At 37.2% G+C, this 22,480-nt stretch overlaps 3 protein-coding genes and 1 long non-coding RNA gene across 7 annotated transcripts; 2 read left to right on the top strand and 2 right to left on the bottom strand.

Annotated features, from left to right (window-relative positions):
• Nucleotides 1–3,760: 3,760 nt before the first annotated feature.
• Nucleotides 3,761–8,196, bottom strand: TH9 (thioredoxin H-type 9). Its single transcript, XM_086651823.1, has 5 exons — nt 7,950–8,196; nt 7,286–7,344; nt 5,071–5,196; nt 4,370–4,492; nt 3,761–4,198 (listed from the first exon to the last, which is right to left on the bottom strand). Exons 2-5 carry the CDS (start codon nt 7,304–7,306, stop codon nt 4,052–4,054), a joined length of 417 nt encoding a protein of 138 aa, XP_086507949.1. The 5' UTR covers nt 7,307–7,344; nt 7,950–8,196; the 3' UTR covers nt 3,761–4,051.
• On the top strand, nt 3,813–6,609 carry LOC147565337 (uncharacterized). The gene is made up of 2 exons (XR_015230170.1): nt 3,813–6,022; nt 6,073–6,609. It is a non-coding gene; the product is annotated as an uncharacterized LOC147565337 (long non-coding RNA).
• A 2,058-nt stretch (nt 8,197–10,254) lies between the features above and the next one.
• LOC147565335 (Leucine-rich repeat protein kinase family protein) lies at nt 10,255–17,030 on the top strand. The gene is made up of 21 exons (XM_086651818.1): nt 10,255–10,529; nt 10,615–10,816; nt 10,899–11,049; nt 11,131–11,202; nt 11,306–11,377; nt 12,195–12,338; nt 12,550–12,621; nt 12,727–12,798; nt 12,874–12,945; nt 13,182–13,250; nt 13,343–13,411; nt 13,504–13,575; nt 13,687–13,773; nt 13,877–13,945; nt 14,030–14,520; nt 14,605–14,763; nt 14,844–15,127; nt 15,472–15,523; nt 15,643–15,893; nt 16,171–16,305; nt 16,473–17,030. The coding sequence occupies exons 2-21, from the start codon at nt 10,705–10,707 to the stop codon at nt 16,833–16,835; spliced, it is 2,868 nt and encodes a 955-aa protein (XP_086507944.1). The 5' UTR covers nt 10,255–10,529; nt 10,615–10,704; the 3' UTR covers nt 16,836–17,030.
• Nucleotides 17,031–17,104: 74 nt separating this feature from the next.
• Nucleotides 17,105–21,913, bottom strand: LOC147565334 (ZIP metal ion transporter family). Of its 4 annotated transcripts, none has more exons than XM_086651822.1 (7): nt 21,079–21,671; nt 20,922–20,981; nt 19,908–20,491; nt 19,518–19,802; nt 19,006–19,134; nt 18,392–18,489; nt 17,105–18,215 (listed from the first exon to the last, which is right to left on the bottom strand). In XM_086651822.1, exons 3-7 carry the CDS (start codon nt 20,376–20,378, stop codon nt 17,402–17,404), a joined length of 1,797 nt encoding a protein of 598 aa, XP_086507948.1. In that variant the 5' UTR covers nt 20,379–20,491; nt 20,922–20,981; nt 21,079–21,671; the 3' UTR covers nt 17,105–17,401. The 4 variants fall into 4 exon arrangements, with proteins under 4 accessions (XP_086507948.1, XP_086507947.1, XP_086507946.1 ...); XM_086651821.1 differs by having other exon boundaries at nt 19,908–20,526; nt 21,079–21,406; XM_086651820.1 differs by having other exon boundaries at nt 19,908–20,545; nt 21,079–21,320.
• Between the last annotated feature and the right edge of the window lie 567 nt (nt 21,914–22,480).

The following is a 22,480-nucleotide window of genomic DNA, read 5'->3' as shown; positions in this document are numbered from 1 at the left end:
TTCATTCATTCAGCATCAAGTGCCCCTGTTTCTGCTCTATACCTTCACCGAGCACCACCACTAGTGTAGGCGGAAGACATTCTGAGATACGCAAGTTTCACTCCCATATGTTCACATTTCCCACCCTTTTACCCTTTATCTACCTCCAAACTTATTTTTTGTTTCTAAGTTTTCCACCGTTCTCCAAATCTCAAAACAAATTTTTGAACTTGAAGACCTTTAATTATTACCGATATTTTTCACAAAATCAATGTTAATCCCTAAATAATGTCCAATAACTTTCTCTCATAACCTTAACACTACCTTTTATTATTTCTTTCTCAATTTTTGCTCATTCTCTCTTTAAACATCCTCTCGTAACTGAAGTTCAAAATCAAAACGTAAACATTAACTGTAGATTCTCCTCTTAATCTACCAGTTTTGTTACCTAAATTTTTCTCGTTGTTCATGTTTACATAACTCTTTGGCACCTCGCCAATGGTATCTTAGTTTTTAAACCCATTTACGGAATCAACATGATTAAGTACATTAGGGAATTATAGAGGAAACCCCCTGATGACATCCATTTTGCGTTTGAGTATGTGATGGTCAGTCGTGCAAGTGGAAGTCGTTTTCAAATTTGTTGTGGTTAATGGTGAGGAAGATTGGTGAAGGTGGAGAGGATATAGGGGTCTATGATGCTGATTGATGGTGAAGATAGCAATGGACTTCAGTTGGAAATTAAAATGCAGAGAAGCACATTTTTGTCATGTTACACATGTGTGATTCGCAAGAAAAAGAAAATTAACTGAGATTGAGCGTTTCGTTTCACGTGAGAGTCTATATCGAACAATCCAAATATATAGATGCTTTTCTTTCGGGTGAGGGTGTATATGAACTATTCGAAATAAACACGAGCGCAATCCTAATTGTTAAATTAAAGCGGTGTCAGTATCAAAATCTCCGCAACATAATTGAAACTCTTGCATCCTAAAATTCCAGGAATTGGATGAGAATGGAAGGGTGGATATGTTAATAGCAAACTATCAATTATGTGGTTGTGTGACACGTTTTTCTCCCAAATCGGTATGAGATTTTCTCTTTATTGGTGTCATAAGAAGGTTAGGTTATTAGGTGGTGGTTCCATCAAAATTTAAACGGTTTCAAATAATTGAGGAGGTATGGTATGGTATGGGTATGGGGGGGCCAACTCAATTATAGAAGCACAGGCGGGAAAAACTGAGATTGTTTAATTTTGAACCCAACAGGCAATAATATCTTACATCATTTTGTGGTCCCCCCTTAATCTGAATCTGAGTGGCCGACATCACAATTTTGAATTTTCAGAGACAGCTCCCCAACCTCTCCGTGTATTTAGATGCCTCATAAAATTTAAACACGTCAACCATTTTCTTAATAAATAAAGAGATTTCCTAATATATGTTCTTGTTTTCAAACAAAAATAAAAGAAATAAAACATGTTCTCATTGGTATATCATGTCATTATTAAAATGTTTATATTTAATAAAATTTGAATATTTTATAGTTTAATAGTAGTGTTTTCAATTCACATACACATGGTAGATTAGATGGTTGTGGACTTGTGGCTAAATATCTCATCATAAATGTCATGCATATCTCACCTACCAGGCTTAACTCATACCTCTTTTTTGCTTTGATACGTAAGTGTTGACATTTTTTATTTTGAGAAAACTTAAACACAATTTTAACAAAAGACTCTAAAAATTATTATATAGTACTGTTTACATCATGAGATATAATATTGAAATATGACGGGATGCAAGGGCGGAGCCAGGATTTTAAATCGGCCCTGGCTAGCTAAAAATTGCTACTAAATTTTTTTGCTCACGACTTGTATCGACTCGTAAAATTTTAATTTAGAGGCAATTTTTTGATGATTTTTTCTTATTTTAATTTTTTTTAATTCTTTTTTAATTAATATTGTTGCATATCATCCAAATCAAAAATTGACTACGATTTCACCGCGTCTCACCTTAGCATGCCGAGAAGATCAAATAAAGTCGACTGAGAGAATGTCCTAATCGAGTTGAAAAAATCGAAGAAGAAACGGGCAGGAAAAAAATATTTGAGAGAAATTAAAAGATGGAAATTGTACTTTCATCTTTTGATGATATTTTCAATCCTTACCTAGATCTTAACTTAATGACCCTAAGTTCAATAGACTGGTAAAGAAATCGATGAGAGGACGACAAGAATGATCATTTGATCGCTCATTACCAAAAGTGAGGATAGGAACTAAACTGATCATAGTACTGATCATAATTTGTTAGGGAATGGAAGTTTAAAAAGGAGAAACCCTAGAACTAAGATAAAATAAAGTAATAGATCTTATTACTGGAACAATAAAAACGAGATGAGACTAGAAACTTTCGGATCCCATTTAGACCGAAACACTGAAACCTTCATTTGAAAAATCCTAAATATCCTTTCTTCCCCTAAATTCCTTCCATGTTTCTTCCCCAAAGTTTTTGTTCCTCCAAACTGAAAAACTACTTTTTTTCCTTGAGTCTCCCCAAACAAAAGAATAGACCATCCAAAATTCCTAAAATACCCCTATAACCACAAGAAAATTATAAAGACCACACCTGGCTGCATTCCTAAAATACCACTACAATTACAAGGAAATTACAAATCCACCCCTGGCTGCAGCCAGGGTTGGTCTCCAAGTAGGTCCGCCTTTGACGGGATGTAATGGCGGATTGAGAGGGAAGCGGTTGATCCCTCTTGACTCTTACTAGGTTTGACTCACGCGTCTTTTTGTTCTAAACATTAACATTTTTGCAAGTTCTAAACATTATTTTGACTACAATCATGTTTTTTTTGCAAGACTACATCATGAACTTGATGCAGGGGGTGGATTAAGAGGGTGAGTGGTTGCCGTCCTTGGCTCCCTCCACCTTTTTCACATTAGTTGTAACAAGAAGGTTGTGTGATATATTTATGTACACACAGTAATTTTTTTTGAAAATCATAACTTTTTTTTTGAAAATCATAAAAGAAGGAATCCAAAAGATGTTGATCGTAAATGAAAAGATTGTTTACGTAGAAAAACGAATATGAAGGCTCTAGCCTGAGTAGCAGGAGCAACTTTTAATTTGTTATGAGCCCAAATGATTGATTCATTTTCTTTTTGAACATAAACATGTAGAAATTTATCCTAAGAGATGTGGTAATTTTGTAGCTTTTAGTTTAACCACAGGTCTTAGAGTCAAAAATCCGTTCAGTTTTTTACTTTCTCTGGCGTAAAATCATGGATCTACGTCTACCTTTGGTTTAAATACACATTCATTATATTCATAATGCTCTATTTTATATAACATATTTGTGTTTTGATAGAAAAAAATTTGTTAATTATTGTATTTATAGCTTTTTTCATTTGGATATATAGTTTCGCTCATCTAGATCCAAATCTCTTAAAAGGCTTCAAGTCATCTCCTATTATTACATGAGATAAAGTTTGAGGATAGAAAGTACTCCCACGACCCCTCTGACCCATCACCTTTGAGACTTCAACTAAAAGATGGAGATGCAGACAATTCAAGTAAAAGATCATTTTAGGCTCTCAGTCTTTCAATTTTTTTTCAAAAGGTAACTACTATTAGACTTTAGTTCTTGAGCCTATCTAACCTTCTCATGAATAGTTCTTCTTTTTTTGGGTTATAATTGGAAAGCAAATATAAACTTAACAACCCACCATGATATTTACATCAAATTGTAAACTAACTTAAACAACTGTGTATCACATAACTTGAAATTTTGCTGTATAACTCAAGTATAATTTAGTTATGCCGATCATAACCTTTCTTTTTTATTTTACAAAACCATCTTATATAATTATCAATCACATGGCAGACCACAAGTACTTTTTACAAATGCTACGAGCACTATTTACTGCCTCCCACCCCAAGCAGTCACGGATAAAAAAGACTTCATAACTAAATCACACAACAGGAGAGCAAGGTAAGATATATAGTTCAAACACAACAAACTTACTACAAAAAACACCAATTGGTCGGTGAAAATCGAAGAATCATGGTCGGTACGAGGAGTCAGCAGCAGCAGGAATCTTCTTAAGTAGCTCTGGCTTATTAGCTCCCACAAGCTTATCTATTTGCTTCCCGTCTTTAAGAAAAAAGAAAGTTGGAGTCGCTTTTATATCCAACGAAGAACTTAGTTCCTGCATAGCAAAGGCACAATTGCGTTAATTCTTCAATTCCGTAGTATCAAAAAGAAAGCTTTACTTGATGTTATAAGCGAAATAATCGCGTAGTTAAAAAGAAATACACAAATCGACCACTACCGTTGATGCATTATCCAAGAAATGAAATGTTTTAAGAGTATTACGTACAGGTAAATCATCGACGTCAACGGTAAGGAACAAGAGAGTAGGATATTTCTCAGAGAGCTCGCCGTAGAGAGGAGCAAGCATTCTACAGGGACCACACCATGACGCACTGAAGTTTGCTACAACCTGTTGAACAGTGGAAAAAAGATTAAAGACTACGACAAATAAAGGAAGCCAAATCATCTGGCGGGCAGTAAATGATAATCGATCATGAAACTGTAACCACAGCCACCCCGATGTTGTCATGTGCCCCTCTCATATGGTGTAATCAATGCCAATGAAAGCAGGACCACTTTATTTCTGATCCCAGGCAGAGACCTCGAAGTCGAAAGTAGGCAAATGAAGTAAAGCCAATTCGTAAATGATGAAAGCACCAATAAATATGAACTTTGGAACTGCTTAAACCTTCCCCTTATCAGGTCATTTCCGGCAGAAAATAACATAATGTCTGAGGGCATACAAAACCTATCAAGGGATTGGTGTTGTACATCCTGTAATTCATGCTACTAGAACAAACTGGACAAAGAACAGAACACATTTGCGTGCATATGTCAATGCACAACAGTTGATTTAGAAGTTCATGTTCTTCTTAAAATAACAGTTGATTTGAGAATCCATGACGCCACAAAATTAGGAACTCACATCTCTATGTCAAACTATCCTTTCCTTTACCAAGACAATGACACGGCATCAAGAAAACTTACAGTCCTGCCAGCCCTGCTTGCTTCTGATAACGTTTCTTTCCATCCTTCTTCGGAAGTTATACGTTGCACATTTCCACTGGCAAAGTCAACCTTATGATGAGAGGAAGCATCATCTTCGTCAGAAGACTGCAAGAATCACGTAAAGGGTGATATCTTTCAGATTACAGAATAAAAACACAAACAAGAATATTACTCGCAAAAGCAAATTGTCTGCAGTCAATTAGAAAATTAAGTATATTTTTTTTTTGACATGGACTCCAAGAGTCATTACATTCAATATGGTATGGATATATCATGAATGAATACATGAATTGAATACGCCCGATAACTACCATCATCAAAGACATCTTGGGCCCTAAAGGCCATATAAAGACCCTTAAAGCTATCCTAGGGGCAGGAAAGCCCATTCCGACCTTTACCTTATTTATACCCTTGACACAACTCAATACATTATGAATTCCACCTCCACCATGAATCGAACATGTGACCTTCGGGTTTTCGGAGTAGATGCACAACGAACTGGTTAAGCAGTTGTTGGCAAGTATATTTGTTTTACTAACATATTTTGAAGGTGAAATGCGAATGTGTCCGCTAGACTGGCTTCATAGTTTTCAAGAAATAAATTGTATTCAGCAATAATTTGACTCCTAAACTAGTACATCTTTTGTTCAGCCAAGAGTCTCCACTCTTTTCCACTTGTTGACAGCTTCACCTTGGTCAATTGTAACACTACGCTCTCCACATCTCTCGGCACGATCAAGGAGATATTGAAAGACAAACTCCATATACGAGTAGTACTTGAGCAATGAATAAGTAGATGATTTACCATTTAAGCGCCCCTTTTATATTCATAAAATACAACGACTGGGAAAGATTGATGCTCTATTCCTTAGATTGTCTTTGTTTAAGGTAGGAACTTAAAGGAGAACAACTGTCCACACCATGAAGCTATGTAGTTGGCCTCGGTCTCGGTCTCGGTAGACCAACTACATAGCCATGAAGTTGACTCTCGGGGTGTGTATCTTATCTCCATGAAGCTTTTAAAACTTCTCTTGGCCCACCTTGAGTCGCGGCTAGCTTCTTGTAGCAAGATTTCACCGAGAAAACCAAGTCGTACTATGATGTCCAAAGCATCCTATCAGTTCCTTGTCCAAGTATGTTAACATCGATGCGATTCAGGAATGCAATTAGGATTTCTAGCTTTCAATCATCTAGTTGCGTCTAGATTTTAGGTTTCATTGTTCCAATTCACCGTCCCATGACCCATCGACCATGGAGTGGCACTTGAAATTAATGGCTTCCTCCTCGTTAGTTGCCATACTGTAAAATAACAGAGATTCCAAGCTAAGAGATCTCGTCGAGCACCACTACGGGAACCAGAAATATATAACACTCTACCATCACCTACTTCAAATCTGGTCAAAGATAACGCCTCCAAATTGTCCCCACATATGGACCCTTAGCCTCACCTGATTTCCAGACTCCTACTTCCGCCCCACGTTTTTCATTAATAATAATCCTCCGGAAGGCCTCTACCTCCAAAGTCACTTGAATAGAAGAGCATGATTCATCCATTTGTGATCCTTGATGCCTAAACCGCCAGAAGGGATCAGTTTGCATACTATATCCCATGATTAACACCACTCGAAAATGTGATTACATCGAGAAAAGAGGACTGGATGAAAGGAAGAATTACAAAGAAACTATTTATGCAGACATAATGACATTAGAAGCCAATATTTAGATTCTGGAGTTTACAAGAAAGTTTTAATTTTAATATGGTTCAAGAATTCAATTCAGTTAACTACAGCCTCATGAGGAGGGGAGATTAGGTTTAACAAACTCAAAATCAAGGAAGTATTGAGAGAACTATTTCACAATCAGGATAATACTGGCAGATGTACATATTTAAACCATTGGCAGATGTGATTAACTGATTATGAACCTCGAGGAAGTTCTTAATAATGATAATAAATTCACGGATTCTCCAACAAATATCTAGAGATGGACCAACAAACTAACTAACTAACTAACAATGTGTCGGAATCACATTTAACCTCAACAATTCAACCCTAAAAAGAACTCAGGATCCACGGACCTTATTCGACAAAGATAGCGACCATAAGAATAAATAGACAGATACAACCAACAAAAGAGTCAATATTTCATTGAATCATGGAAAGAAAGGACCTGCACTCTGTCTAAGTGAATTTACCTTCTTCATGCAATTTCCCATAATTCGAGAACTTGAAACTTAAAGAGTGCAGCTGTCCCCTATAGATCAAGAAAGAAATAATGTTAGAGAATAATATATGCTACAAACAGAAGAAAACCCGTCTCCCCAAGATAAAGAGATTGCCCTAGAAACATTGGACAAAGCTCCATTACTCATGCTTCCATATGTACGTGAATAAAAAGGAAGGATACAGACATACAGGTACTCGTATTACTATATAAGATTCGTATAATTCAAACTTGGGTAAATTAAAGGCCATCCATTTTAAGTGATTCTCTAATGGGTTTGGTTTGATTGTGTTTCTGAGATGAGATGGTACTTAGGCACTGTTATCGTCTTCGTATGGGTAGTTATGTGAGTAAAGAAACACAATTGTGATCTCAACCACAACAATGGCTACCTAACCAAAAACAACCCAAGAGATCAAAAAGAGGTTTTTGATCCAAAAAAGTATAAGGGTTTCAAACCAGCACAAACAGTACAACATTCTACATATAAACCCTAATTGAATAACAAAGAACAATCTTGGCGGTGCTCGTTACTGGTAAACATAAATTATATGAAATGAATGACACAAATTTTACATAATTATCAATTAATGAACTGAGAAGGAAGATGATATATCAAATTGAAACAAAATTACCTGAAAACCCTAATTGAACAGATATTTCGATTATTTAGGGTACTACCATTTTTGCAGGAATTTGCTCATCATAGTTAGTGGATAACCCTAATGCGAAAAATAAGGAAATTAATCTGTAAAGTAACGATAACAACCTTCTTCCCTTTTGATGCTTCTAATTTCCCGTTTAGATCCCTAATTTATGACTTGATTCCAATTTGGCCCCTTACTATATTACACATTCTAGTGTGGCATTTTTTTTTTGAAACTATGCATGAAAAGCCCAAGATTTGGGCCCAAATACGAAAAAAAAACCCACTCGGGAATAATAATGTAAAAAAAACCCAATTTTTAAACTGTTGGCAACACTTTTGAAACTATTACAACACTTTTGAAACTGTGACAACATATATAATTATGTGTGAACAAAAACAAATTTGTTCATACATTTACAAAATTGTTGAGAGCAAATACAAAATTGTTGAGAGCAAATTGTGTTTTGTTCAGAAATTTTCATAAATGTTTTGTAATTTCAAATTTTGGGTTTTTTTTGCATTATTATTCCGGGTTGGGCTTCATTTGCTATTTTGACCCGAATTTTGGGCCTTATAATTTTCCTCTCTTTTTTTTTCTTATACATAGACCATTAAGTTATTCTCTTTTTCGTCTCCTCCCTCAAACATCTCCGCATAGAAGTTTTTTCGGAAATCTAACAAATGAACTTCCACTTCAAACTTCTTGAGTTCTTGTAAGAATAATTTTTTAAGATCTCTGTCACTTGCGAAGAAAGAAAGGAGAAAGAGAGAGGAAGAGCAACATGAAAAAGAGATATGAAGTGTTAAGTTTGTGATAATCAAACTTAAAACCAATAGGCAATGAGTGGAGAGGACCTAGACATTATATTTTTGGTTGCTAGATAGTCTTTCTCCCATGTGAACCTATGCTCACATAAAAGAAGAAAGAAATAAGAATAGAGTTAAAGGATAAATCCAACTACGAATAACCCATAACAGTCAAATTGGAGTTGATAAAATAATTGGATAGAAACACACAAATCGATCACATATTGGGAGCTAAATGGAAATTAACCCTAAGGAAAGGAACGAAGGATGGAATGTTAAGACTGTCCCGATCTTGGTGTTTGTGTGGTGTGTGTATATTATATATTATTGATCAAACGTGTAAAATTGAAACAAGAAAATAGCCAAAATTCCACCTTGGGTAAGAGAGCAATATATTCAACTAGACTTAACATTGTAATATGGGTTCACATTAAGAAGAAATATTCAAAGAGATCTCCAATATGTTAAGCTATTTATAATCTTATATATAAAAGCAAGTCGTTGGTTATATGCAAGATAAGTATGACCGTCCATTTTCTATTTGGAGTTTCACGAAGATAATATTTCAAACCTAAGTAAAAAAGTGACAGGCTTTTAGTTGTTACAAAAAATCATTAATTTTTTTAGGTTATTATGTGACTCAAATAGTCATTTAAGTAAGAATACTTCCCAATGCACTTTTTTTTGGTAAAATTATGTCAAGGATAACTGGAAAAGTAAATAATAATCACTATAAATAATGTACTTCTGGTTTATTTTGTGTGATGCAAAATAACTACTTAGCGTAAGGTTACTTTTTGTTTAGTCCCCTTTATGACTAAGTTTTTGTCCGAGCTCTTATCTTTCACGAAATACTTAGATGATCTTTTTTTTTATCTGTTCAAAACTCTATTTTTATCTTGACGAATCTTAAGCACATTGTCCTTAGAAAAGTATTTGTACGTAATATATTCAATCTTTTAGATAGACCCTTTTAAAAAATTCACGAATTCTAATTTGAAAATTAAGATATCTTCTTGTTATGAAAGATGAGAGAGAGAATGGGGTGGGTGATAAGATGAAGACGAGATGAGTGAGATCATTAAGATGTGAGAAAAGAATAAGAGTTTGATTTTGAGTAATGCTAGAAGATGATACAAGTCAATACATACTACATACCTGCATGAAATTAAATGGATTTCATTTTTTAATCAACCTTCTTTACATTTATTTTGATAAACTTGTTCATTCAAGATAGATAATTGATTTTTGTTTAAGTCTAAAGTAAGTCTAGTTTTGTAGTTTCTTGGATCATTTCTCTTGATTTTTTTTTTTAACAAAGGAAGTGTTGTAAAAAATAAGAGGGGCAAATAGGAAACTTCTCATAAATTAGAGAGCCAACCGGACTTTTTGTTACAAAAGAAAAAGATAGACCTACCAATAGTATAGCACCCAACTGCCAACGCCATGGATTTAATAACAAGATGTGTACACAAATAGTCAATATAGATAGACGACATTAAATTAAAATTGAATAAGAGAGCAACAAAAACTATTTACTATGTCAATTCCTAACCAGTAAGAAGAAAATATAGCGACCTGGTCAGAGTTGGCATGGCCAAACATTTGAACTACTTAATTTATTTTAGAAGTGTTGAATTTTGATAGTACTAAACATGCCGGAAAACTAAGCACAAATTCGACGTAGACGTTCAGATTTCACCCAACATAACACATGTTACTAAATCTGACCGCTTACGTGGGACTCCACCGAAATTTTGTACGTTTTTCGGGCATTTAATCATTTTTGAATTTGATTCAAGGGTTCTTCCTATTGCATTAAAATTTATTTATTTTTCTGTTAGGATGAAATCATCAACTCCCATATGTAGCTGCACCCACAAAGGGTCTTCTTAATTGGGTCACACTGAAAATTGTTGTTCTGGGTGATTGAGATGTCTGTGAAAGTTTGGGTGGTTTCTCCTGGAGCAGGAGCTATCATAATTTGGTTGTGTTTCAGCTCATCAGTGCTCTTTGTTGGAGCTCAGCTTACCCATCCAAATGAAGGTTTGTGTTAATGTTTTACAGTTTTAGACTCAGTAAAGATTGCTCTCAACCCAAAACTTCAAACTTGAAATTGAAATTGCAGTTGATGCACTTAGAGCCATTAGAACAAGTTTGGAAGATCCTTTCAAGAATCTAAAGAATTGGAATAAGGGTGATCCTTGTACTTCAAAATGGGTTGGAGTTTTATGTTTCAATACATCAAAAAGTGATGGTTATCTTCATGTCAGAGAGTTGTATGTAATTTCATCTCTTTCTTCTTCTTCTTCTTCCCTAAATTTATGATCTGATTTAGTTTCCCACTTTTTAACTTGAAGGCAATTGCTAAATATGAATCTCTCTGGAAATTTATCACCTCAGCTTGGTCAATTTTCTCATATGGAAATACTGTCAGTATCAATCTCTTTTGCTATTGACTTGTTTTGTGTTATGCTATTATGCTTTATTGTCATGAAATTGATACCTTTCTTGATTTTGGTTTAAATATCAAAGGGATTTCATGTGGAACAAAATTAGTGGGAAAATACCTAAGGAGATTGGCAATATTACTACTTTGATCCTCCTGTAAGTTTTTTACTTATCTTTTTGACCTATCTTATGTAGTTTGAGGAATATTATGAAGTCTATGCTTTCGAAAAAGTTAGTAATAAATTGAGACAAGCCAATGAATTGTTCATCTTCTAAGGAGAAAGTTTAGACCACACGATCAAGATCTAACTACTGTATACAATTGACTACTTTGCGTATTCTCTTTGTAGTCATTTGGGTTAGTTGCAGGCAACTATATAAGATTCTCTATTAAGGATTTCACAAGGTAATAGTCCCACATCGCTTGTGGGAGTGTTCAGTCTGGATTGTAGGTGACTGGTCAAGCTTAGTAAGTGTCAAGGCCTTTTGGGTGGCTTGTGGAGCCTTCGCCAAGAACAAAACCCCATACCCATGAACTTGGGTACAAGTGTCAAAAGGACAATATCGAAACTGCTAAGGCTTGGGGCGTTGCTGTTGGTATAAGAGCCAAGGATGGTCGTGACCGAGGGTAGGGAGTGTAATAGTCCCACATCGCTTGGGAGAGTGTCCAGAGCCTGGGCTATAAGTGTGTGTGCTCGAGGTTAGTACTTAGTAAGTGTCGAGGCCTTTTGGGTGACTTGTGGAGCTTCTTCCAGGAACAAAACCCCGTTCCCATGGACTTGAGTGTTGAGTATGGGTCTCAAAAGCAGAGACAATATCGATAACTACTAAGACTTAAGGCGTTACAAATACTATTAAAGCCAACTATCAAGCAGAACCATGCGCGATGGACACAATGTCACAATCTCATCGCACTCTAATTTTTTCTCTTACTTCAAGTGTTGACCCTTAATGTTCTAATTCTGTTTTGCAGTCTCTTAAATGGAAACCAATTGACAGGTTCTTTACCTGAAGAACTTGGCTATCTTCCAAGTTTGGACCGAATACAAATAGACCAAAACAATATATCAGGTCCTTTGCCTAAGTCATTTGCAAACTTGAACAAAACAAAGCACTTGTGAGTATGTTCTCTTTCAATTTGATCGTTTCGTTTCATTCTGCAAATAATCCGGGGAATTGATTTTCCCGCCGAGTTTCATGTTATTTTGCAGTCCATAAGATGAAGTAGACGATTAACTGAGTCTTTCCCATAACGGAAAAATCCGCATCCTCTTTAACCTGTCTATCTTTTCTCCTTTTTGTCTTTTTTCTATCTGTTTCTTATGCAGCCACATGAACAACAATTCGATTAGTGGGCAAATTCCGCCTGAGCTTTCCAGGTTACCGAGTCTTGTTCACTTGTAAGTCTATGTTTCGGTCTCTTCTTGTATTTAAATTATGTCCTTGTCCTTTTAAGTTTATTATAACATTATTATTTGTTTGATATACAAACTGAATTTGTGCAGACTACTCGACAATAACAACTTATCAGGCTATTTACCACCAGAGTTCTCTGAATTGCCGAAACTACTTATTCTGTAAGATCGCTCTTGTTTCTTTCATTTACTTGGATGTGCACCAAAGAAGACTTCATCTTATTTTATTTTTCGCAGTCAACTTGATAATAATCACTTTGATGGGACAGTTCCAGCTTCTTATGGCAAAATGTCGAAACTATTGAAATTGTAAGTCCTTCAAAAATACATTTTCCATTTTTGCTCGATGAAACGGGATTTTGAGGATCATTAGATGAGAAGTTTGTTTCTATGCACAAGATTTTGTTCTTTCCGTTATTCTATTATTTTGACAATCAATTTTGATACTCGAGACCTTCCACGGTCTTGGGAAGTTTTATAACCAAGAAGTACATACTCATTATAAGTGAATGTTCTTTAACTACCATCTTGGCCTGGTTTATTAGGAGTCTTAGGAACTGCGGATTGCAAGGACCCGTTCCTGACCTAAGCGAGATACCTAATCTTGCCTACATGTGAGTATCACTTTGGTAGTTTGTTACTTGCTATTAACATTTTTTCTCCATACGGTTATTGGTGAATTGTGGTTATGATATTTGCACATCAGAGATCTTAGCCGGAACCAGCTTAACGGATCCATACCTTTAAATAAACTATCGGATGATATTACCACAATGTACGTACGGCTCTCCTTGCTATACTAAATTTACATATTGCCATTGTTAGACTTGAACATCTGAGGACCAATTTCTTGAAGTTTATGTGTAGTGACTTGTCGAACAACAATCTAGATGGGACTATTCCTGCTAACTTTTCTTCCTTCCCTCTCCTACAAAGATTGTGAGTGCACTTCTATTTTCGCGTTCATTTCGATTTATGCTCATGAGGATTATGTAATTAAGATCTTTAGTATTTGAGATTAGTTAACGATCTCTTATTTTACTGTCGCAGGTCACTCGAGAATAATTCTTTGAGTGGTTCTGTTCCTTCCACCATTTGGAAAAATCGTACTTTCAGTAGAACTGAAGAACTTTTGTTGTAAGACTTCGTTAACTAGATTTATTTGTTCATTTGGTAACATTGAAGAAGTTGGTTCATACGAATGTCTCGCTAACTTTATAGATATACTCGGGTATTGCAGAGATTTCCGGAACAATGCACTTTCAAATATTTCAGGAAGTCTTACCACCCCTGCCAATGTTACCATTAGGTATGCTTGATCATTACATCGGCTCCTTACAAATGCCGTATTTTGTTATCAGTCTTGTTACCCTTCATTTTTCTTGATGTTCAGGCTTCAAGGAAATCCCGTTTGCGCAAACGCCAACCAACTCAATATAGTAGATCTTTGTGGATCAAAAGCTCTAGACAAAGATGCTCAAGATAACTCACCAAGCGCCAGATATAACTGCAGTTCCTGTCCTCAGGGCTATGAACACGTCGCAGAATCTCCCTTACCTTGTTTTTGTGCTTTTCCTATAAGAGTTGGTTACCGTCTGAAAAGTCCTGGATTCTCGGACTTTCTCCCGTACGAAGATAAATTTGAGAAATACCTCACATCTGGTCTTAAGATGGATCTCTATCAGCTGGATATTGATTCAGCTGCATTAGAAGAAGGGCCTCGGGTGTTGATGTACTTGAACTTGTTTCCTTCTCTCTCCAGCATTTTTAACGAGAGTGAGGTTCGACGAATCAAAAGTATGTTTACAGGATGGAATATTCCTGACAGTGATGTGTTTGGGCCATATGAACTTATCAACTTCACACTCTCTGGGCCTTATGAAGGTAATATGACCTTATGAATTTTTCGGTCGATAGTTTTGCAAGATAAAACAGAATCTGGTTCATAGTTCCTGTGTATTGGTGCAGCGTTCAATCCCCCAAAATCAGGGGGGATAAGCAAGGGTGCCCTGGCAGGCATTATATTAGGGGCTATTGCTGTTGCAGTTACATTATCTGCATTCGTTTCGATTCTCATCACAAGAAGTCGTCTGAAAAATTATGACGCAGTATCGAGAAAACGACTGAGTGAGTATAGAAGTTGTAAAAACTTTTCCCATAATTCATATATAAGGTTTATCGAGCGAGTAATATTTATGTTTTGGCAGTGTCGAAGGTTCGCATCAAAATTGATGGTGTGAAAGATTTCAGTTTCGAAGAAATGGCGCTAGCAACAAATAATTTCAACAGCTCTACTCAGGTTGGTCAAGGAGGTTATGGTAAGGTATACAAAGGTATTCTGTCTGATGGAACTATAGTGGCGATAAAGCGTGCACAAGAGGGATCACTACAGGGGGACAAAGAGTTTTTGACAGAAATCGAACTGCTATCAAGGGTACATCATCGGAACCTTGTTTCGTTAATCGGATATTGCGACGAAGAAGGTGAACAGGTACTTCGAAATTTTCTCTTCCAGTTTGCTTACTTTTGTGGCATTCGCATAATCTTAGCTAGGCCAACAGCCAAACATTGTTTTCTTTGTACATTAGTTAAAGAAATCATGTGCTTTCTCAAATGTCGTTTTCCACAATACTAATGTCTCACCAACCGAACCAAGAAAATCACCCGTCTCCATTTGAAAGTGCCTTAAATATGGGTTGATATCTAACCCGAAAAGTGACCAGCAAAACCATCTAATGGGCACTCCGGCCGACCCGTTTACTTATGTTTGTCCTAGTCTTATAAAGGGTTGTTATCGATGTAAAGGGGTCTCTCATTTTACATATGTGTATGCAGATGCTGGTATATGAGTTCATGCCAAATGGTACTCTAAGAGATCATATTTCTGGTAAACCTTATTGGGTTCTTCTAAGAGATCATGTTTCTAAACCCTTGTGTTTTTTGTTACTATCAATGATGTACTTTCTTCTGATTGGTTTTTAATCTTTAATGTTTGTGATATGAAAGCTAAATGGAAAGAGCCTCTGAGTTTCGCTACGAGGTTACAAATCGCTTTGGGTTCGGCCAAAGGTATCCTTTACCTCCATAGTGAGGCAGATCCTCCGATATTCCATCGAGATATCAAATCCAGCAACATATTGTTGGACTCCAGGTTTATTGCAAAGGTTGCTGATTTCGGACTTTCACGTCTCGCTCCGGTTCCAGATGATGACGGAGCTCTTCCTGGACATGTATCCACAGTTGTAAAAGGAACCCCGGTAAGCATGGATCTGCCAGATACATGATAGGCCCAATGTCCAAACGTGCTCCACATCACCCACCAAAAGAAAACGTGTTAGGCTCAAAGATAACCACACTTGATGAGGCATGCGAGAATAGTCCCACATTGAAAAAGGATACTCTGGTAACCATCAATGTCTAGACCTTGTCCACTCACTGTCACTTGGTTTTGAGTTAGATGACCCCAAACTTAATAGCAGCTGATGCCTTTTTCTGCTTCACTCTTTTAAGCTTGAGTTTTTAACATCTTTGCAGGGTTACCTCGATCCGGAGTACTTCTTGACTCATAAGTTGACAGACAAGAGTGATGTTTATAGCCTTGGAGTTGTATTTTTCGAACTCTTAACAGGAATGCAACCAATCTCACATGGCAAAAACATCGTCCGAGAGGTATAATATTACAACTACCTCGTATAACTCAGAATTCGAAAATGATTTTCTCATTTATGGTCTGACTTTGTGAAATCACATTATCAGGATGCGTATATAGTTCTCTTTTATATTTAAACAGTACGATTAGTTTGTGAATTTCTGAAGAGCCATCTAAATTTTTGAAGGTGAAAATGGCGTACAAATCTGGTATGATCTTCTCAGTGATAGATGGAAAAATGGGACCTTATTCGCGGGAGTGCATAGAGAAGTTTGTGTTGTTAGCCTTAAGAAGTTGCCACGATGAGACGGATGCTAGACCTTCCATGGCAGAGGTAGTCAAGGAACTAGAAGAGATCTGGCTTATGATGCCAGAACCATACACAAAGGCAGCAGCAACAACCATGGATTCTATAGACTTCACCCATGATTCCAAAGGACCCTCATCAACATCGTCTTCCTCGGTTGCCATGAGACATCCCTATGTCTCGTCAGACATTTCCGGCAGCGACCTTGTCAGTGGTGTCGTTCCTACCATTACGCCTAGATAGATAAAAGATGATCTCTTATTGAGTTTTTCTTCTTTCATGTCGATATAATATATGTAGTATATACACACTAACGACGATAACATACGGTGTATGTATGATCTTGGGAAAAATGTTTGTTTCCCATTCTTCCGTACCAGTCTTTGTGTCCTCACAACAATGCGAAATATTATTGTATACTATAAGTTTCGATGAGAATTAACATATCCATATCCAGCTAGACAACACTAATAGCAACCTTCCACCAAGAACAAAAGTGAGAAGAAAAATCGGGATGAAACAAACAATTTATCAGTCATTAAGAGTGCGATTAGAGAAGAAAGGGAAAATTGATGTGTATAATAATTACATTAAGAAATTGAAAGCAAAACTCCTTCGCTGCTGTAAATTCTTTACATGTTTATACCACTGGGTCTTGGTTGTTGTATCTGTGGCCGAGACTGAAGCTTACTATGCGCATATGGCAAAAATTGGCAACAATTCGAAACTATCACTTTTTCCTTATTTCCTTCCACGTAAACCTAAAACACGAAAACTTTGACTAAATGCAGCTTAGATCTTTCCCTTCTCTACCTGACAGCTTCTGGAGCTGAGTTGCAGTAAGGTGTGCTCAAGCAGACCAACCTAGTAGACGCCAAACACAAGCTCGCAAACCCCAAACCAATAACCAGCCCGTAACTGCTCCTTCTCGCATCCAGTCTAACTGCACGTCTGAACATGCTCCCGAAACTAGGTATCAATGCCCCACATGCAAATGCCATCCAGTAATCAAGCCCGCTGTAGTCTATTCCCGCCAGTATTGCTCCAATTGCTGATACTGGACTTGCAAAACCAGTCAAAGCAGCTGCTGCCAGGGCTCCCCGCCAGCTATTAGTGGCCCCATATACACAGCTAGCAACTGCAGCTCCTCGAGGAAGTCCATGTAGAGAGACAGGTAGCACCATATGCCTTCCCATCCCGTAAGCTTTTGGGGCAGCAACCCCAAGTGCCAACCCCTCTGCCAAAGCATGTAGAGCCACAGCTCCACAAGCCAAGAATGACTGCAGAGTTAGAGCACTCACTGACACACCCAACGACGTGGGCAAGTCATTCAATGAATTCCTTTTGCGACTAGCAAGCTTCAGGACTCCAGATGTTGAAATATGGAAGAATGATGATCCCAAAACAAGCAGAAACAAGATTGGAAACAACCCAAGTTTTGATGATAGGAGTAGCTGCGAGGGTCTCCAGGCAGCAAGTACAAACGCAATGCCAGAAGCCACGCCAGTGAGAAGTGCATGATGGAAATTGGATACATGTGCAAAAGCAACAAGAATGATGCCACCTAATGATGGACCAAGACCAAAAAGTAGGGAAACCAAGAATCCGGAAGCGTCTTCTGAACTGCAGCAAACACCAATAGGAATATCAGTGAAAAAAGTCACATGCACCGGGACAAAACTCTAGACAACACTTGCTTCTGGAACACACAGAAGAGAGATCTGACCTAATATAAGGTTTACTTTTTCTCAATATGTAACAGTGATTAAGATTTTCAGAAGTATCATGTCTCTTCTCACCTATAGCCATGGCTGATACCCTCGAGCAAAGTACTAAGTGCAACCATAAATGCAGCAGAAAGCGTAGCGGCAGAAGCAACCTGTGAAGGAGAAGCTTCCTGGAACATAAAAGAAGAATTACGTTACAGAATTTCAAATATCGTCTGGTCCACATTTACCAATTTAACACAATGCAGTTTGCACATGCAACACAGTGGTTTTTCCAACATTTACCAATTTAAGTGACAGAACTTCCAAGTAACTTTTTAGGCTCATAACAATATCACAAATACTACACCCAAATATGTTTTCTCAAGTCCCAAAGGACCACATGCTTAACTCTAGGATCTTGTGACAAATTAGGAGAGGCTGTATTTGGCATTCTTTATCCTCGGTATATTTAGGGACCTGAAAGTCACACTTAATGAAGGGGTTAAGAAGCCTTCTCATCCGGATTGGCTTGCAGCTTGCTTTCAGTTATCAAATAACACCGACATAGATTTCGTACCAAGTACCAACATTACTGTGTAAGAAACTACGAATCAATGTTCCTACTGTCCTACATTCTACCATATCTTAAAGATTAGTTAGACAAGAATGCAAGACACGTCCCACGAGTTTAACGAGCACATTACCTTGAACCCATCAGGGAGGACCTCTGCTATGACCATCCAAATCATACACCCAGCAGCAAAGCCCGTACAGAAGGGCAGGATCTTGTTAAATGCATCAGCACATATGAAAGATGGAACGGCTACAATAGGCTGCAGTCACAAATTTAGCAGTTACTAAAATGAGGGACACACAAAGCCAAAGAAACACCAGAGGACAAAATAAATGAAGGCGAAAGGCATAGCTCGATTTAGTTTGCGCTGTGTACTATACAGCAGACTGCTCACTCAGATGTATTCTTTCCTTGTCTTGTCTATGACTAAACTTACGAAGTTACGAGAGTAATATGCATCCGTAAATACTTCACTAAATACATAGCTAAGGAGCCAGCTATAGCTGTGGTTCCTAAATATGTCTAGAGTTCTTCGTTTTTCTTTTGTGTTAGGTTTGCTTTCAGCACAGCACACATAACGAATAAAACATACATCCAATAATTACCTATTATGCAATACGAAATGGTCAAAATTAACCTTACCTGAGGTAGAGACGTAATTATACTCCACAACATTGCATTCCGTGGAGAAACCCCTCTCGACGCTAGAACCATACTTACAGCTAAACCCTCTGGTATGTTATGTACAGCTATTGCTAATGTCACCAGAAGACCTTGAGAGAACCCTTTAGAGCCAGCGAATGAGACCCCAACACCTGAGCCCTCCCCAAAAGAATGAAGGGTCATTATTCCAATTACAAGAACAACCTTACTGGCATCGGCACCTTTTATGTCCAACATGCTAACTTCCCCGTATTGCTCAAGGAACTGAATATAAGATTGACATGACATAAATCATATTATCAGACATATAATCGGATAAAAACAAAGAGTAACGCAATAGCATTGATCATGAAAGTCTAGAGTAATTACCTTTTTGCACAACCAAATGAAAACACCACCAGCTAAAATACCTATCACCACCAAACCGCCACTACCGTGGGTCTGCCCTTCCTGCACAAGATCAAAGCTTGCTGCCAACATCACTCCAGCAGCCATACCGTTGCATATTCCCGCCCATTGTGGATCAATCTCCACAAAAAAGAACGGCACTGCACCTAGTCCCGTGGCAGCAGCCATTGCCAAAGTAAACCATGCCACAGTAGAGACTGAAACTTTACTACCGCTCTCATCTTTTCTCCCATCCGACACAGTTTTAGTATCCTCTGACCTGTGAAACGAATTGTCTCTGCCAGTCCCATCTATAATGGCACTACCTAGATTCTTATCGGGAGCAGTTCTTATCCTTGGTATCAGTTCGTTCTCAGGCTCGGCTATAGCCGAATCTTGTAATACTATAAAAATCACAGCAAACAAGAGCACTAGCTTGAATAAAAAATCCATAATTAGTCCACCCACTCCAAGCTAAGAGTCAGCTCTGTCACGATTGTTGGTGCACATTGAATAACTTAAGTGCCGACGACTGAATTTCAGGTTATCTTCTCAGACAATCAATACTGCATCAATCAAAACAGACAAGGCTTGGGGAGAACTGGAAGATAAAGAAAGATCTGAGTCAAGATAAAAATGAAGAAGAAACTCAGGACTCAAAATATACAAGAAAACCGAAACGCCCAAAAGGTTTATAGAACATTAATACTCCTTATGTAACATTTCTAAAGTACGTTCATTTAAGCTATGCTTTTAATACATACGACCATGAATAAAAGTAAGAAACAGGTTTAACATGAAATTATACCCTAAAAATTATTTCTTTGTTTATTTCCCAAATTGAGTGGCATGGTTGCATAACAAGATGACATTTTTTCAGTAAACCCTAACCTACCCATGATTCAATATATAAAGAATTAAACCTAGATGAGATCCCTGGATCTACATATTGAAATGGAAGAAAGAAAATTGATAACTACTTGGGAAATCACTTACCCAGAAGAGAGAGAGAGAGAGAGAGAGGGGAGAGATGTGTTGAGGGGATCAACTTGTTTGCTGATTTGATGTTGATTAAGATTACCTCCTCCTTCTCCCCTTTCTTTTCCCAGGTGGGTTTGGAATCGGAAAAGGAAAGAAGACAAGAGGTAGAGACTAGAGAGAGAGGGAGAAACGGAGTGGGAACCGACGACACAGAGAAAGTCAGAGATACCCACTTCAATTCTTCCCTTCCTGGTTATATAAAATCCTTCAAAATTCTTTCTTTCTTCTTTCCTTGTTAGGGAGCTGCCAATGGTTTTAGGTTTGGTGGTTTCGTTGACTTCCAATTCCAGGTATCAAGATCATCTCCCCAAACAGTAACCCCCGAAATAAGAATTCCTAGACCAGTCGACTTGTAAGGATTTTTCTTACTTTACCCCCTGAAAGCAATTGAAGTTTGAGGTTACCCCACAAAAAGATTGTTACTTACCTTATCTACCTTTAGATAAGATAGGTGTTTTACGGACACATGAAATAGGTGCGGAGACAAAAAATTTTAAGGAACAACCAATTAAATGTTTGAAGATATTCTACGGAGATGGAAGATTATGGGGAGATTCTTTCAACAGAAAACAAAAGATTATGGGGAGATTTTATTTTGAAACTCCTCCTTTGTTATTCTTTTTCAAAAAACACTTTTGTTTCGCCTTTCCTTCACTCATCACTACCACCACCTTCTCCTTTCCTTCTCTCTTCTCTCTCTCTCTCTCTCTCTCTCTCTCTCTCTCTCTCTTACTCTTCTTTGTATCACACTCAGTTGAGGGTTTAGAACTAAAAACTCAGGTTGAGGGTGTGTGCTTGTAAGAGATAAAAAGAAAGATGAGACGATGGTGGGTGTGGTGGCTATGGTGTCGGAGTCGTCGAAGGAGAAAGGAAGAAGACAAAAATGATTTTTTTTTTGTTATGAAACAAGTCGGGGATAAATGGTTGGTTGCGCTTTTGTCGACAATGACAGTTGGTTCTCAACCAGGGAGAGAAATAAACCGAAAAAAACACACATACCAATGTGTCCCTTTGACACAAAGAACTCAATTAGTTCAAACTAAAGAGACTAATTTTACAAAAGCTTTTTGTCACCGCAACGATATCTTGTGTTCCCAAAACATCGACCTTATATAACCCCTCTTGAGTGGTTTTCTATGATTATTTTTTTACATAAAATCCAAGAGTCATTACAAGTATGACGAGAGATTAATATCTCTTGAAGAAATAATACAAAGACATCTTGAATCTCTTGAAAAACTTATGAAAGCTCACGCGAAGCTACCACAAGGGGTCTTAGAACCCATTCATAAAATTCTAAATTACATGAGACAGATATCGGGAATAACTGCTTCTACCAATAATTCAAAGTAAGATCTAGTGAGTTTAAGAGCGAGTGCTCAACAAATGCACTATTTTTTTTTTTTTTTTTTGTTGAAAGTAAATACATAAACTTAAGCGTCTGTTACAATATCCAAAATAAAACAAACATAAAGGTACACAAATTACAACAACATAAAACCGATATGAGGAAT

Source organism: Eschscholzia californica, unplaced genomic scaffold (genome assembly GCF_041429995.1).
Source record: "Eschscholzia californica isolate CP2 unplaced genomic scaffold, dmEscCali1.0.p SCAF_1, whole genome shotgun sequence".
Classification (NCBI taxonomy): domain Eukaryota; kingdom Viridiplantae; phylum Streptophyta; class Magnoliopsida; order Ranunculales; family Papaveraceae; genus Eschscholzia; species Eschscholzia californica.
This window is presented reverse-complemented; position numbering and strand designations above follow the sequence as displayed.

Coding starts and splice junctions, on each gene's coding strand:
- TH9 (XM_086651823.1), bottom strand. CDS start 7,306: ATGGGAAATTGCATGAAGAAG. Junction 5,197..7,285: donor TGGGAAATTGCATGAAGAAG/GTAAATTCACTT, acceptor TGATTCTTGCAG/TCTTCTGACGAAGATGATGC. Junction 4,199..4,369: donor TTGACGTCGATGATTTACCT/GTACGTAATACT, acceptor TTTGCTATGCAG/GAACTAAGTTCTTCGTTGGA.
- LOC147565335 (XM_086651818.1), top strand. CDS start 10,705: ATGTCTGTGAAAGTTTGGGTGGTTTCTCCTGGAGCAGGAGCTATCATA. Junction 13,412..13,503: donor TCGGATGATATTACCACAAT/GTACGTACGGCT, acceptor GTTTATGTGTAG/TGACTTGTCGAACAACAATC. Junction 13,576..13,686: donor TTCCCTCTCCTACAAAGATT/GTGAGTGCACTT, acceptor TTACTGTCGCAG/GTCACTCGAGAATAATTCTT.
- LOC147565334 (XM_086651819.1), bottom strand. CDS start 20,378: ATGGATTTTTTATTCAAGCTAGTGCTCTTGTTTGCTGTGATTTTTATA. Junction 19,803..19,907: donor TCATTTGGTTGTGCAAAAAG/GTAATTACTCTA, acceptor TCTTATATTCAG/TTCCTTGAGCAATACGGGGA. Junction 18,490..19,005: donor TCCTCCCTGATGGGTTCAAG/GTAATGTGCTCG, acceptor TTTATGTTCCAG/GAAGCTTCTCCTTCACAGGT.